Source organism: Leiobunum rupestre, chromosome 10 (genome assembly GCF_980474605.1).
Source record: "Leiobunum rupestre chromosome 10, qqLeiRupe1.1.hap1, whole genome shotgun sequence".
NCBI lineage: Eukaryota > Metazoa > Arthropoda > Arachnida > Opiliones > Sclerosomatidae > Leiobunum > Leiobunum rupestre.
The window spans coordinates 39,626,488-39,643,413 of NC_143393.1; the positions used below are offsets into that span (position 1 = coordinate 39,626,488).

Sequence of the window (16,926 nt, forward strand, 5' to 3'; positions counted from 1 at the left end):
ATATTTATATTAGGTATATTTTTATTAAGTGCGTGGTGAAATAATATTAAAATCATAAAATTACCATATCTATTTTATTTATTAAGTACGCGGTGAAATATTTAATTTTAAGATTAGGAAAGAGTGGATTTTATAAAATAAAAGTGGTATTGCCCAGCTTGTTAAAATGTTGTTCTTCCACAAGATCCAGCTTTTTTAGTTTATTCTTCGCACGAGCGGTTTGCACGCGCGTTAGAAAAAACCTATATGCCTCTGACGACTGTAGCGCGCGCTCGTAGCCTTGTCAAAGTAAGAGACTGTGACGTCAGAGCCACATTTAAACAAGACGGCCACGTTACTTTATAAAAATAGCTATTAGAAATAGTCATATTTAATTATTTATACCTTTATTTACAGAAATACGTTGCGAAATAATATCATGATCAGAAAATTATATTTTTTTTTATATTCATATTATTTATAGCAAATAGTTGAAACTGAAATTTAAGGACTTATTATTTATCGGATTAATAATCACCAACAGCGTTTAAATTAGTTTTGGTGATTTTGTCGAGAAGATAATGATATTCATCATAAATCTAAAATTTTGTTCCATAAGTTTGTCACTTTGGGGAATATTTTATTGAGAGCTAGTAACGGCGTGACGTCATCACAAGATGAAAAATCTCCCCCTAGCGAGGCGCTGTCAAAGGCTAAGTGTGACGCGGGAGCAAGCGGACGCAAAACTGAGACGACGCCCGTAATGCAGTCGGTCTCGTAAATAGTTCTCAGTAAAACTTTTCCATGTGAAGAATGGGAAGTGTCAGACTTATGTAACAATATTATACACTTACGTATACATGTATAATATTCACATTCATACCTTATAATTAATTAACTAATGATATTGAAAACAGTGAAAACCATTTTAAACGCTAGATGATACATAATCAATTAATAATGTATTAAAATAAATCAATAAAATCATTACTATAAAATATTTAATAATTTCGAGACTCTTCGCGAGATAATATACAAAGCTAAAATTGGGCTTACAATAACATTATTAAAAAATAAGTTGAAATTTTTCACGAATAGTTTATAGAGTATAATCTCTCTTATAGGAATATTTAGGCATTCTTCAATTTTCTTTTCATTTATACAAAAATTTACAAAGGCCCGATACGGGTACGAATAATTCTAAAAATAAATTACTATATAAGGACTTAGATCCGTAGAATTTTACAATGATAATTGAAATAAAAGATCTACAATGTTTCCGTAGCGATTCTCGTGATAAGGTGATAGCTTTAAGGCAAGCTTATGTCCTCCCTGGTATTTATTTATGCTTAAATAGAATGACTTCGTTGAGCCAATGAAATACCGGGATAATTTTATTGATATGTATCAGGGAGGAGGATAATCATCCTCCCAGGAAATCGCCAAGAAGTCATATTTCCGAGAGCCAGGACCCGCTAGGTATTGTTTATATAGTGCTTGTGGAAATAATGGAAACTTTTCACTCGTAAGCAGAACGCTTGTTGCCGTAAAGGTGAAAAATTTCCATTATTTTAACAAGCACTACATAAACCGTGATTTGCAGGTCCTGTCTCTCGGAAATATTACTCCTGGGAGGATGAATTATTGGAGCGTCAATTGCAGACGGCGTGTCGATCTTTTAACACTTCAAAAATCAAGAGTCATTACCGTTTTTAAAAAATCAAAGGGTAAATAATTTGAATTTCTTTCTCGTCGCGGATTTTTCTGGTAGGGAGAGTAACCACTTCCGGAAATTAAGTAACACTCCGCCGATGGTGACTAGAACGGCACCGGAAATACTGTACGCGTCCGCTTGTTCACCGAAGAATAAGATTTGCCAAAAGAAAGCCAGAACAATGTCCGAGCCCGATCTGACGATCGAAATGGGTCCGGCTTGTTCCAGCTGAAGCGCCTTGGTCAAGAACATCTGGCCCAGGATGCTGAGGACACCGAGGGAGACCAAGATGGCCGCTTCGTGGTTGCACTTGGTTGGGACGCTGAATCCGTCGACGAAAGCGGTCAGGATGGCGCTCCCGATACCGGACATCCAACCCAAGTAGAAGATGATGATGGTGTGGTGAACGTCTTTAATTTTGCGGATGAAGATGTAGCACAACGAGTTGAAGAAGACCGAAGCCAGTCCGTACAGGGTCCCGGCCAGTCGCGTGGGGTCGCTGAGATCGGCGACGTGGTCGCTGGAAGTTAACATGGCCGGTAGTTTGACCACGAGTACTAGTCCCAACATAGTGGTGATCAGGGAGATGACGGTGATTAAGCTGCATTTCTCCTTCAAGAAGATGCGCGCGAAAATGGCGACGAACACTGGGCTGCTGAAAATGATCACGTTGGCTTCGGCCAGTGGCAGGGTTTGGACGCAGTAGTATCTACGGGAAAATATTTCATTGTTATTCATCGTAAATCACCGATTTTCAACTTCATTTCAGGCTTAACTGGCTCTAGGCTCTAGTTTAGTTCATTTACCCTTTAAACCCCCTAGAACCAGTGGTAATGTCGCGTGCAAAAAAATTATTTCGAGATGGAACCATCGAGATAGAAAGTACTGACAAGGAGACGACCTGAGGTGTTACACCAATTTTGTTCAAACTCGGGGGTTTGGTAGACCGTCATGGAGCTTGAACACAAAATAGATATTTTCCCATTGAATATAACATGGGAATCTGATCAATTTCAAGGGTCCCCCCCCCCCTGTAAAATTTTAAACAATTTCGAACTTTTTCATTATTTTTTTATTTATATTTTCTATTTTTAGCATTTTCAAAAATTTAATTTTTTTAAAATTGGTCAGATTCCCAAGTTATTTTCAATAGGAAAATTTCCATTTTGTGTTGTCAAAAACATTTTTGGTTGCCACGGCAAAACGGTTGCCTATGGAGACATTTTCCTTTAGGGTTTTCAAGTAACATAAAGGTCTACCAAACCCTCGGGTCGTCTCCTTGTGAGTGCATAGAAAATTTTAACAAAACTTAAAGAATCACAAAATCGTTTGAATTATGTGGTTTGGCTACATATTAACGTGTTTTGGGCACAAAATCGTTTTGAATTGTGGTTTTGCAACATAATCACGTGTTTGGGGCCCAAATTCGTTTGAATTGTGGTTTTTCAACTAAATCACGTGTTTTGGGCACAAAATAGTTTGAATTAAGTGGTTTTGCTTCATAATCACGTGTTTTGAGCACAAAATAGTTTGAATTAAGTGGTTTTGTTAAATATTCACGTGTTTGGGCAGCAGGAAGTAATACACGCGACGGAAAGGGACAGTAGCGTAACGACAACGTTTGGGCCCCCCCCGCAGGATATCAAAAGGGCCCTTTTTAAAAAAAACTTTTTTATTGGTTATCAAGCGTTAGTACAATTTTCGTAGCAAAAAATTAATTCTTAAGACGAAAGGGCCCCCTATTTTGTGAAAATGTCATGGGGGCCCCCCCGCGGTCGCGGGCTCTGCGGGTCCCTAGTTACGCCACTGGAAATGGAGGAGATACCTTAAATTTTGGGCTGAATTTTTCAAAATATTCTGCGGGCCTTTATAGAGGTCGGGGATGGTTAACTTTTATTCAATGGATAAAGCTCTCAAAATTATTCGTAAAACGTTTTGATCAAGTAATTTATATTTCTGTATTATCCGATTAATTTTTTGATAAATTTGTAAAATTAATCGGAAAAACGACGTTTTTTTCGATAAAAAGCTAAAATTTTCCGAATAATACATGTTTTTTTAATCATTTTCCGAAATATTAACCGGTAAATTTCTTTGTTTACATTTTTTTCCCGAAAAAAATCAATTTAATCATGGATAATAATTAACCGTCCTCGACCTCTAGACCTTTAAGCAAAATTGAGAACTTCTAATATTTTTAAATTTTTATCGTTAACTATTCGAATCTAATGAATGGTAGAGCTATAAATGTTATCAGAAGTTTATCTCTTATTGAGAAGCAGTCATTTAGGTCATTGAAATGAAACGTTTACCTTCACAGGCTCGAGGCAGTTTTCATTGGTAGCGAATATCCAAACCATATTTTATCGATGTACATGACATATTTCACCCTACACTTTTTTAAATATAATTTATATCATATCATAATGTATAATACAAATAATATTGCGCCCATACAATATTTAAAAGATCATTATTATATCTAATTTTGTTCCCAAAATTCGAATGTCCACGCGAATAACATAACCTCTGATTATACGTATATTGATAAATTATTAACGTTATAAATTGTTTAAATAAAACCGCGTTAATCACGAAAAATCCGTAAAGTTTAACGCGTCTTCGTATAAATATTTTTCAAATAGGTAAACACTAAGGGGCGACTTGTTTTCCATGTACAAGTAGGGCCTATCAATATACCGGCGCCGCGTAAAGGCCCAACACGTGCCATAATTAAGGCTTAGGGTTTCGCGTGAAACATTTCCTTGTCGTCTTCGAGGAAATCCAGAACCGAAGCGTATCAAGTTCTGGGAGAGGAGAGAGTGAGGGATTGCGCGCGACCGAATAATAATAATAAAAAGTGACCAAGGCCTACCGAAAGAAGATGCTCCCGGACTCGAACACGGCCCGGGCGGCGAAGAGGCCGAGGAAAGGCCGGTTCCAAATCTTGTGACGATCCCACACGACGAACGGCAGGATGAAAACGGCGATTGCCACGAAACGAAAGGTGGATAGAGCGCCAGGATTGACGTCCGTCAAGAATTTGACCGTGACCGAGGTCAACGATAGGAGGACGCCAGAAAGGAAGGCGTAGAAGATACCCTTAAAGAGGAGGACATTCCGTCGCAAGAACGAATCCGGCGGTCGATTGTCGGCGTTGGAAACGGGCCTGACCAACGCGTCGTCCACTTCAATGTCCTGCATTCGCTTCGAGATTCGAAAATAATCGAGATCCCGTTCCAAATCGCTGTCGTAGTCTTCGGAGCTGTATTGGAATAGCGTCAGCAAAGCCTTGTCCGCCTGGTAATCTGAAACCTAGAAAAATCTGTTATAAAATTATACGTATATGTCGTAACGCCGCCGCCAGTTGCTCCATCTTTTATTGAACGCGCGAATTAACCTCCTCTTTATTATTAATACGAAACGGCGCAGGCTGTACCCCCTTCGTTATGTTACCAAAAATGTCTGGTAACCTATTTTTTTTTATCCTAAACACGCTTCCGTACCAACCGGTTTTAATTCAATACATTTTTTAAGGGGGGTGTATGAAATGTCGAAAGGGGCTACTTTCTAATTTTCAATATCCCCCTAAAATTTCTACCCCCCCACCCTCCTGTGTATCAAAAAAATTCACTTTTACCTTTTCGAAAAACATTGTGTTGAATTGACGTAAATGGGTTTCTACAACTACATCAAATCTCTAGTTATCTCTATGTATTATTTATTTTAAGATTTCTAAAGCTAGCGCTATGAAAGTACTTCGACAGCGATTTTACAGTTTCAACTGATTATGTTTTGAATACGGGCCTCATTAACAATTATAAATTGGTCGACGGTAGCTGGCAGTATTTAGCTCGACTTATTAGCCTGTTTCATTGCCCCGGTGTCGATAGGACGAATAGGCGATTAGCGAGCTTTAATCGCTGTTTGGTTATCGCTTTCCGTTAATCTCTCTCATTTCTTTTCAGACGTTCGTCAGTGTTCCAATGCACGTGCCGACCGCGTAGTGTTACTGCAACGAATCTCACGTTAATTTTCAGTTATCGCTGCAGTTGTTTCGTATTTAGACATTATCATAAGTAACACAATAACAATAAGTATGACAATAATTTTAAAAACCATCTTTACCTCGTTAAAGTCAATAAATAAAAGTTAAATATTTTCTAAATTTTTATGTACGACAGTTATTGTTTAATCAAGGTTTAGTGTCATACCAACTGAAGTTTAGTTCAGCAAGGAGTCCCCTAGTCTAGTGTCTAAAAATCCCCAAGCAGAAATATACGACTAGTATTGAAACAATGCGAAGTACCGTACTTATTTTAATTATGCTGCTTATAGCATTAGATTGTGGGATGCAGTGTAATGGTAAAAAACGTGTTTGCCGATTTGCATAATTGTAGGGTAAAGGTGCTTACATAATCCTCAAACCCGTCTGGGAGAAACCGGTGTAATAACGTATTGTAAAGTCTAAAAAAATTATATTATAGGCCTAATAACCTAGTGAGAAGTCGAAAAAACGTCTATTAGGCCTAATAACGTAGGGTAAAAGTGTTTACATAATCCTCAAAACCGTCTGGAAGAAACTGGCATAATAACGTAGTGAGAAGTCCGAAAAACGTATATTAGACTTAAGTAACGTAGTGTGAAGTCCAAACAACGTCTATTACAGACCGAATAACGTAGTGTGAAGTCCAAAAAGTATCTATTATGCCTAATAACGTAGGGTAAATTTGTCTACATAATCCTCAAAACCGTCTGGAAGAAACAGGCCTAATAACGTAGGGTGAAGTCCGAAAAACGTATATCATACTTAAGTAACGTAGTGTGAAGCTCAAACAACGTATATTACGGACCGAATAACGTAGTGTGAAGTCCAAAAAATGTCTATTAGGCCTAATAACGTAGGGTAAATTTGTTTACATAATCCTCAAAACCGTCTGGAAGAAACCGGCCTAATAACGTAGTGTGAAGTCCAAAAAACGTCTATTAGCCCTAATAACGTAGTGTGTAGTCCAAAAAACGTCTATTAGCCCTAATAACGTAGTGTGTAGTCCAAAAAACGTCTATTAGCCCTAATAACGTAGTGTGAAGTCCAAAAAATGTCTATTAGGCCTAATAACGTAGGGTAAATTTGTTTACATAATCCTCAAAACCGTCTGGAAGAAACCGGCCTAATAACGTAGTGTGAAGTCCAAAAAACGTCTATTAGCCCTAATAACGTAGTGTGTAGTCCAAAAAACGTCTATTAGCCATAATAACGTAGGGTAAAGGTGTTTACATAATACTCAAAACCGTCTGGTAGAAAAAAAGCCTAATAACGTAGTCTGAAGTCCGAAAAACGTATATCATACTTAAGTAACGTAGTGTGAAGTCCGAAAAACGTGTATCATACTTAAGTAACGTAGTGTGAAGTTCAAACAACGTCTATTACAGACCGAATAACGTAGTGTGAAGTTCAAAAAACGTCTATTAGGCCTAATAAGGTAGGGTAAAGGTGTTTACATAATCCTCAAAACCGTCTGGAAGAAACAGTCCTAATAACGTAGTGTGAAGTCCAAAAAGTATCTATTATGCCTAATAACGTAGGGTAAATTTGTTTACATAATCCTCAAAACCGTCTGGAAGAAACAGGCCTAATAACGTAGTGTGAAGTCCGAAAAACGTATATCATACTTAAGTAACGTAGTGTGAAGCTCAAACAACGTATATTACGGACCGAATAACGTAGTGTGAAGTCCAAAAAATGTCTATTAGGCCTAATAACGTAGGGTAAATTTGTTTACATAATCCTCAAAACCGTCTGGAAGAAACCGGCCTAATAACGTAGTGTGAAGTCCAAAAAACGTCTATTAGCCCTAATAACGTAGTGTGTAGTCCAAAAAACGTCTATTAGCCCTAATAACGTAGTGTGTAGTCCAAAAAACGTCTATTAGCCCTAATAACGTAGTGTGAAGTCCAAAAAATGTCTATTAGGCCTAATAACGTAGGGTAAATTTGTTTACATAATCCTCAAAACCGTCTGGAAGAAACCGGCCTAATAACGTAGTGTGAAGTCCAAAAAACGTCTATTAGCCCTAATAACGTAGTGTGTAGTCCAAAAAACGTCTATTAGCCATAATAACGTAGGGTAAAGGTGTTTACATAATACTCAAAACCGTCTGGTAGAAAAAAAGCCTAATAACGTAGTCTGAAGTCCGAAAAACGTATATCATACTTAAGTAACGTAGTGTGAAGTCCGAAAAACGTGTATCATACTTAAGTAACGTAGTGTGAAGTTCAAACAACGTCTATTACAGACCGAATAACGTAGTGTGAAGTTCAAAAAACGTCTATTAGGCCTAATAAGGTAGGGTAAAGGTGTTTACATAATCCTCAAAACCGTCTGGAAGAAACAGTCCTAATAACGTAGTGTGAAGTCCAAAAAGTATCTGTTATGCCTAATAACGTAGGGTAAATTTGTTTACATAATCCTCAAAACCGTCTGGAAGAAACAGGCCTAATAACGTAGTGTGAAGTCCGAAAAACGTATATCATACTTAAGTAACGTAGTGTGAAGCTCAAACAACGTATATTACGGACCGAATAACGTAGTGTGAAGTCCAAAAAATGTCTATTAGGCCTAATAACGTAGGGTAAATTTGTTTACATAATCCTCAAAACCGTCTGGAAGAAACCGGCCTAATAACGTAGTGTGAAGTCCAAAAAAACGTCTATTAGGCCTAATAACGTAGTGTGAAGTCCAAAAAACGTCTATTAGCCATAATAACGTAGGGTAAAGGTGTTTACATAATCCTCAAAACCGTCTGGTAGAAAAAAGCCTAATAACGTAGTGTGAAGTCCGAAAAACGTATATCATACTTAAGTAACGTAGTGTGAAGTCCGAAAAACGTGTATCATACTTAAGTAACGTAGTGTGAAGTTCAAACAACGTCTATTACAGACCGAATAACGTAGTGTGAAGTCCAAAAAACGTCTATTAGGCCTAAAAACGTCTATTAGGCCTAAAAACGAAACTGGCCTAATAACGTAGTGTGAAGTCCGAAAAACGTATATTAGACTTAAGTAACGTAGTGTGAAGTCCCTACAACGTCTATTACAGACCGAATAACGTAGTGTGAAGTCCAAAAAACGTCTATTAGCCCTAATAACGTAGTGTGAAGTTCGAAAAACGTATATTAGACTTAAGTAACGTAGTGTGAAGTCCCTACAACGTCTATTACAGACCGAATAGCGTAGTGTGAAGTCCAAAAAACGTCTATTAACCCTGTTAACTTACAAGGAGACTACCCGAGGTGGTTATCACCGATTTTGTTGAAACTCTGGGGTAAAGTAGACCTTATGGTTGTATGAAAATTTCCAAAGGGAAAAGTTGCAATGGGCTTTAGTTTTCCTATGGCCATCGAAAATGTTTTTGATCTCTCCATTTAAAAAAGCATTGTATTTTCTCGGTTACCCAAATTTTGTTAAAATTTAACCAAAATTAATAAATTTTAGCCAAAATCATTGATCAATTTTACCCAAAATAGGTCAAATTCATCTTTTTGGGTAGGTTTTTCAAATTTTACCCTGTGAAACCGAGAAAATCCCATGCTTTTTTAAATGGAGATTTTTTTGTTTTGAGAGATCAAAAACATTTGCCATGGGAAAACTAAAGCCCATTGCAACTTTTCCCTTTGGAAATTTTCATACTACCATAAGGTCTACTTAACCCCCGAGTTTCAACAAAATCGGTGATAACCACCTCGGGTAGTCTCCTTGTTAGTGTGAAGTGCAATAAACGTCAATCTATAAATGGCTCTCTATTAAAATTTAACACGAGGAGTCGAGAACGATGAACAACTCACACATTTATGTAAAATAGAGTTATGATTGTAATAAATTTATATACCTGACCTTTCCTGGTCCTAGGTTGCCTTCTAAAACAAATTTACAAATCTTCAGTTTAAATTCGTAATAATACTTATTTAAAATTCAAGCGTGTTAATTTTTTTTAATTTGACCGAAATGTTTATAATTTTTATTTTTGATTATATTATTTTTAAGTTTATCGTTTTGAAGGTCACAAATATCATTTTCAAGGTTGAGATCATAATTTTTAGGGTCGAGATCGCCATTTACTTCAGCGAATGTAACAATAGACCCGAAAAGTCGAGGAAAATATTGGGGAATTTTAAGAAGTTATAAAATGTCGTGGTATCTATCTTGAAAATTAAGATGGACAAATAAGCACGAAAATTTGAAGATTATTGCTTCTGTACAAAAACACGCTAGTCGAAATACCTAAGAATCCAAGAGTGGTTTTCATATTGGACTGACTCATTACTTAATTTCAAAGTTGCTTTAATCTTATTTAGTATATTTCAATAGGCGTTTCTATAAAATACGGGAGGTCACGTGTAAATGTTTTTTTCTACGTCACTAGCTATAGTTATTGAAGAGAGCACGCGCGGAAGTCGATAAATATTTTAGAATTAGAAGTCCACATGCGAAACGCATGTGCGAATAAATACTAAAAAGCTCGTGACGCGGAGAAAAACATCTTGCACTTTTAGTTTTGTTGTTGTTTTATTTTATGGAAACACCTTTTATTTGATAACAATTGCAATTATTACCGATAAAAATCTAAAATCTCTTTTTTCTCAAAATGGGGGTTTTTGGACCTTAACTCTCAGATTAAAGGGAAAAGTTTCAATGGACATTCGTTTTGCCATGGAAACCAAAAATGTTTTTCACAACTCAAGTTTCAACTTTCTCTACGTAAAATAGCATGGGAAAATCCCCTAATTTTTTTGTACACAAATTGTTTTTTGGGCGAAACTGAGTGTAGCGGCCCTCCAGTATATACATCCCTATGGGAAAATTTTAGCGGCCCTGAGCGACCGCCCGGCTCGCCCCCCCCCCCCTTAAGCACGGCCCTGTTTGTGCCTAGTAGGCCTAGCCCTTAATTCGGCACTGCTCCTGATGCGAGAGACAAGCCCAGGTCCTCATTGAGTGGTTTAATTGGAAACATTTAGAGGTGGTTTACTTTTATTTTTGAAGGTTTTCTAAATTTTGATTGGGTTTATTAGCTTTGTTGAACCTTTGAATCGCGTACATTTTAATATGGTTAAACGATTTATAACTTTCAGGCAGTTTCCGAATGTTGATCAGTTTAAAGTTTTTGCTTGGTTTTAAATGTTTATGATTTTTCGATGATTGGATGAGAATTCGAGTTATAAGTTAAATATAAACTTAATGTAGCTCAAAGTTTCGAGTCACTAAAGGTCATCTGTGTCAAGCGGTAAACTCCTAATTTTGGTGTTTCAAGTCCTAAGCTGCCACTACACCATTGCAAATTTGGGTGTAAAATTAATTAAGTCAAATTAAGCTAGCGTTAGGGCTTGATCATTTAACTCCGAAATTAAAATTGCCCAAACATTCTGCTTTCAAAATTAGGGTGCGTCAGACGATACAACTTTTAAAGGTCAATTAGTTTGTCCACCAAACTTGTCCAACTAATTGGCAGGGAATTAAATTAATGTTCTTACACTTTTTGGTTGATCAATTCGCAACTTTTTTCGCTTGGGTGTACAATTTGATTGAGCTGTACATCTAAGCCAAGTTCACACTATACAATTAATTGGGCCACTTAATTGAAACCAACTAATTGTAAGCAAGAAAATTGTACAGTGTGAACAGAAAAAGTTGGAACAATGGTTACAATTTTTCTGTTCACACTATTCAATTTTCTTGCTTACAATTAGTTGGTTTCAATTAAGTGGCCCAATTAATTGAATAGTGTGAATTGGGCTTTATTTCAACTTTAATAAAATATTGCTATTATCGAAATAGCAGACAAATAATTTTGGCAGGCTAAAATAATTTTAATTTAATTTGAATATTAATTCATTCAAATTTAAAACTTAAATAGAATAATCTGTGGCGAAGAGTGAATTGTAAAATACGATCTGAGACTGTGAGATATTTCAGATCAGATCAACCCATTCTATTATTTGAAACGCGAAAGTCAGATTGGTAAAATTAAAGATCTTACGCTTTCAACCGTTCAAAAGTCATCCTTGAACCTTGTTAGATGTGGTTAGCACTACCACTATTTTTGTTCACTGGCAATTTTATTTTAGCGGATAATGGAAAATATAAGAGGGTTAATTAAACTAAAGAAAGTTTAAATTAATGGAAAAATAAGAGAAAACCAAAATATAGCTGGCCTACTACTCCGTAATTATGGTGTTACCGCCAAAAAGAAGTATATGCTAGCTGTTATCAGAGCATGTCAGAAGCCACATCACCTTATAATTGTAATGCGTGCTAAGAAAGGCAACATTTTAAATATATCTAAAGCCTTTAGATGTTAACTTTTAGATTTCTTAAAATAGAACCGATATTTTTACCGGGAGTCTGAACATTGACATCACCATATTTTGAGAAATTTAGAGTGACGAGACTCACAGGCTATGTTATTATAGCGCTCATCGTTGGTTACGCTGGGGTTTGGGATTCAAACTACCATCACCGGAACAGGCGAATAACAAATTTTAGGGGAAAAAGAAACACTTTTAGTCCGATAACTCGCGAAAACAAACCACCTGTTATTATATAGCGCTCAGCCTTGGTTACTGTTATATTAACTCAGTATGCACCATAAAATGTATTTAGAACGATAGGGGGCGCTCATGTAAAGGAGGGGTAAAGATACGCGGGCCATGGGTGGAGATCAAGAGGAGATAAGAATGTTCCCACCTTTGCACTAATTTTATGATGTAAATATGTTACCAATTAAATATCATTTCATGGCCTAAATACGATTATTTACGAACACAACAGTTACTCGGGGTTTTTGGATTCAAATTGGAATGTTTTGGACACTATAATTTTTAGTATTTGGAACGATAATTTGACTTTGTTGGAAAAACATTTTATTTTTTTCCGAATATGAAATTCAAGTTTTTGATGACGTGTTGAACCCCGATTACAAAACCGACTTCAGATTTATTTTCGTTAAATAATGGGAATAATCGGTTAAATCACCATCTACAGACCAACGTAACTTGGACTCTAGCTACACGTTGATCATATTTTCGATTCGGGAAATCGATACCGATACCTAACCGATTAGTACAGGTACCGATATCTAACCGATTAGTACAGGTACCGATATCTAACCGATTAGTACAAGTACCGATATCTAAACGATTATTACTGGTACCGATACCTAACCGATTAGTACAGGTACCGATATCTAACCGATTAGTACAAGTAACGATATCTAACCGATTATTACTGGTACCGATACCTAACCGATTAGTACAAGTACCGATACCTAACCGATTAGTACAGGTACCGATACCAAACCGATTAGTACAAGTACCGATATCTAACCGATTAGTACAGGTACCGATACCTAACCGATTAGTACAAGTACAGATATCTAACCGATTAGTACAGGTACAGACATCTAACCGATTAGTACAGGTACCGATATCTAACCGATTATTACAGATACCACTATCTAACCGATTATTACCGATACCATTAGTAGCTTACAGCTAGCGTGGGGTAATCACGAGAAATAATCACAGAAGTTGAATAGTTGATTTTATAATATGTCTTGTTGAAATGTTGCCCTGGAATAGTTCAGCCAATGCCTAAGAATGAGTTCATAAACTCTTTAGTGGGAGATAAAACGGATCCACAGCTGACGCGGGGAGGCAACATTTCAACAAGATGGCCAAGGTTATTTTATAAAAAGAACTATTAGGAAATGTCAAGGTTGGCGGTGCCATCTGCCTTGTTTTTAAAAAAAATTAGAGGCTGGGGATGGTTAACTTTTATTCAATAGATAAAGCTCTCAAAATTATTCGTAAATAGTTTTGATCAAGTAATTTATATTTCTGTATTATCCGATTAATTTTTTGATAAATTTGTAAAATTAATCGGAAAAACGACGTTTTTTCCGATAAAAAGCTCAAATTTTACGAATAATACATGTTTTTTAATCATTTTCCGAAATATTAACCGGTAAATTTCTTTGTTTACATTTTTTTCCGGAAAAAAATCAATTTAAACATGGATAATGATTAACCGTCCCCGACCTTAAAAAAAATCGATATCCGTATTTTTTAATATATATTTCAAACTAAAATGTTTACCATTTTTTTTACATATCCAAGGGTTCGGACATTCACCAAAAATGTGTACGGGAATTTTATGCTTTATTTCAATATTTCTTGTTGGATTTCGTATTTCTAAACTTTTGTCACGGATTTGGGGATTTCTCATCGAATTTCACGATTCCACGTTGGATTACGAGATTCTCGTCGGATTTCGGGATTTCCCGTCGGATTTTGCAATTTCTCGACGGATTTCAGGATTCTCGTCGGATTTCGGGATTTCCCGTCGGATTTTGCAATTTGTCGACGGATTTCAGGATTCTCGTCGGATTTCGGGATTTCCCGTCGTATTTTGCAATTTCTCGACGGATTTCGCAATACCTCGTTGGATTTCGGGATTTCCCGTCGGATTTTGCAATTTCTCGACGGATTTCCGGATGTCTCGTCGGATTTCGGTACTTCTCAATTTCTCGTCGGATTTCGGGATTTCGCGTCGGATTTTGCAATTTCTCGACGGATTTCCGGATGTCTCGTCGGATTTCGGTACTTCTCAATTTCTCGTCGGATTTCGCAATATCTCGTCGGATTTCGGGATTTCCCGTCGTATTTTGCAATTTCTCGACGGATTTCCGGAGGTCTCGTCGGATTTCGGTACTTCTCAATTTCTCGTCGGATTTCGCAATATCTCGTCGGATTTCGGGATTTCCCGTCGTATTTTGCAATTTCTCGACGGATTTCCGGATGTCTCGTCGGATTTCGGTACTTCTCAATTTCTCGTCGGATTTCGCAATTTCTCGACGGATTTCGCAATACCTCGTTGGATTTCGGGATTTCCCGTCGGATTTTGCAATTTCTCGACGGATTTCCGGATGTCTCGTCGGATTTCGGTACTTCTCAATTTCTCGTCGGATTTCGGGATTTCCCGTCGGATTTTGCAATTTCTCGACGGATTTCCGGATGTCTCGTCGGATTTCGGTACTTCTCAATTTCTCGTCGGATTTCGGGATTTCGCGTCGGATTTTGCAATTTCTCGACGGATTTCCGGATGTCTCGTCGGATTTCGGTACTTCTCAATTTCTCGTCGGATTTCGCAATATCTCGTCGGATTTCGGGATTTCCCGTCGTATTTTGCAATTTCTCGACGGATTTCCGGAGGTCTCGTCGGATTTCGGTACTTCTCAATTTCCCGTCGGTTTTTGCAATTTCTCGACGGATTTCCAGATGTCTCGTCTGATTTCGGTACTTCTCAATTTCTCGTCGGATTTCGGGATTTCCCGTCGGATTTTGCAATTTCTCGACGGATTTCCGGATGTCTCGTCGGATTTCGGTACTTCTCAATTTCTCGTCGGATTTCGGGATTTCCCGTCGGATTTTGCAATTTCTCGACGGATTTCCGGATGTCTCGTCGGATTTCGGTACTTCTCAATTTCTCGTCGGATTTCGGGATTTCCCGTCGGATTTTGCAATTTCTCGACGGATTTCCGGATGTCTCGTCGGATTTCGGGATTTCCCGTCGGATTTTGCAATTTCTCGACGGATTTCCGGATGTCTCGTCGGATTTCGGGATTTCCCGTCGGATTTTGCAATTTCTCGACGGATTTCCGGATGTCTCGTCGGATTTCGGTACTTCTCAATTTCTCGTCGGATTTCGCAATATCTCGTCGGATTTCGGGATTTCCCGTCGGATTTTGCAATTTCTCGACGGATTTCCGGATGTCTCGTCGGATTTCGGTACTTCTCAATTTCTCGTCGGATTTCGCAATATCTCGTCGGATTTCGGGATTTCCCGTCGGATTTTGCAATTTCTCGACGGATTTCCGGAGGTCTCGTCGGATTTCGGTACTTCTCAATTTCCCGTCGGTTTTTGCAATTTCTCGACGGATTTCCAGATGTCTCGTCTGATTTCGGTACTTCTCAATTTCTCGTCGGATTTCGGGATTTCCCGTCGGATTTTGCAATTTCTCGACGGATTTCCGGATGTCTCGTCGGATTTCGGTACTTCTCAATTTCTCGTCGGATTTCGCAATATCTCGTCGGATTTCGGGATTTCCCGTCGTATTTTGCAATTTCTCGACGGATTTCCGGAGGTCTCGTCGGATTTCGGTACTTCTCAATTTCTCGTCGGATTTCGCAATATCTCGTCGGATTTCGGGATTTCCCGTCGTATTTTGCAATTTCTCGACGGATTTCCGGATGTCTCGTCGGATTTCGGTACTTCTCAATTTCTCGTCGGATTTCGCAATTTCTCGACGGATTTCGCAATACCTCGTTGGATTTCGGGATTTCCCGTCGGATTTTGCAATTTCTCGACGGATTTCCGGATGTCTCGTCGGATTTCGGTACTTCTCAATTTCTCGTCGGATTTCGGGATTTCCCGTCGGATTTTGCAATTTCTCGACGGATTTCCGGATGTCTCGTCGGATTTCGGTACTTCTCAATTTCTCGTCGGATTTCGGGATTTCGCGTCGGATTTTGCAATTTCTCGACGGATTTCCGGATGTCTCGTCGGATTTCGGTACTTCTCAATTTCTCGTCGGATTTCGCAATATCTCGTCGGATTTCGGGATTTCCCGTCGTATTTTGCAATTTCTCGACGGATTTCCGGAGGTCTCGTCGGATTTCGGTACTTCTCAATTTCCCGTCGGTTTTTGCAATTTCTCGACGGATTTCCAGATGTCTCGTCTGATTTCGGTACTTCTCAATTTCTCGTCGGATTTCGGGATTTCCCGTCGGATTTTGCAATTTCTCGACGGATTTCCGGATGTCTCGTCGGATTTCGGTACTTCTCAATTTCTCGTCGGATTTCGGGATTTCCCGTCGGATTTTGCAATTTCTCGACGGATTTCCGGATGTCTCGTCGGATTTCGGTACTTCTCAATTTCTCGTCGGATTTCGGGATTTCCCGTCGGATTTTGCAATTTCTCGACGGATTTCCGGATGTCTCGTCGGATTTCGGGATTTCCCGTCGGATTTTGCAATTTCTCGACGGATTTCCGGATGTCTCGTCGGATTTCGGGATTTCCCGTCGGATTTTGCAATTTCTCGACGGATTTCCGGATGTCTCGTCGGATTTCGGTACTTCTCAATTTCTCGTCGGATTTCGCAATATCTCGTCGGATTTCG

At 38.2% G+C, this 16,926-nt stretch overlaps 1 protein-coding gene across 3 annotated transcripts in view; it reads right to left on the reverse strand.

Moving 5' to 3' along the window:
• The window catches only part of LOC149925660 (solute carrier family 35 member G1-like), a 57,440-nt gene extending 43,275 nt beyond the window's left edge, over positions 1-14,165 (reverse strand). The window contains exons 1-3 of one of the 3 annotated variants that reach the window (XR_016476957.1): positions 5,334-5,715; positions 4,569-5,008; positions 1,642-2,402 (exon numbers count right to left, since the gene is read on the reverse strand). Coding sequence is in view for 2 of the 3 variants with exons in the window: in XM_090160571.1 (XP_090016697.1) it covers positions 1,700-2,402; positions 4,569-5,008; positions 5,334-5,348 (1,158 nt within the window). In the remaining variant the exon portion in view is untranslated. Of the gene's footprint in view, positions 1-963; positions 2,403-4,568; positions 5,009-5,333; positions 5,716-13,842 lie in introns of those variants that run through there. The other 2 variants (XM_090160572.1, XM_090160571.1) reach the window with 2 other exon arrangements.
• Positions 14,166-16,926: the final 2,761 nt, after the last annotated feature.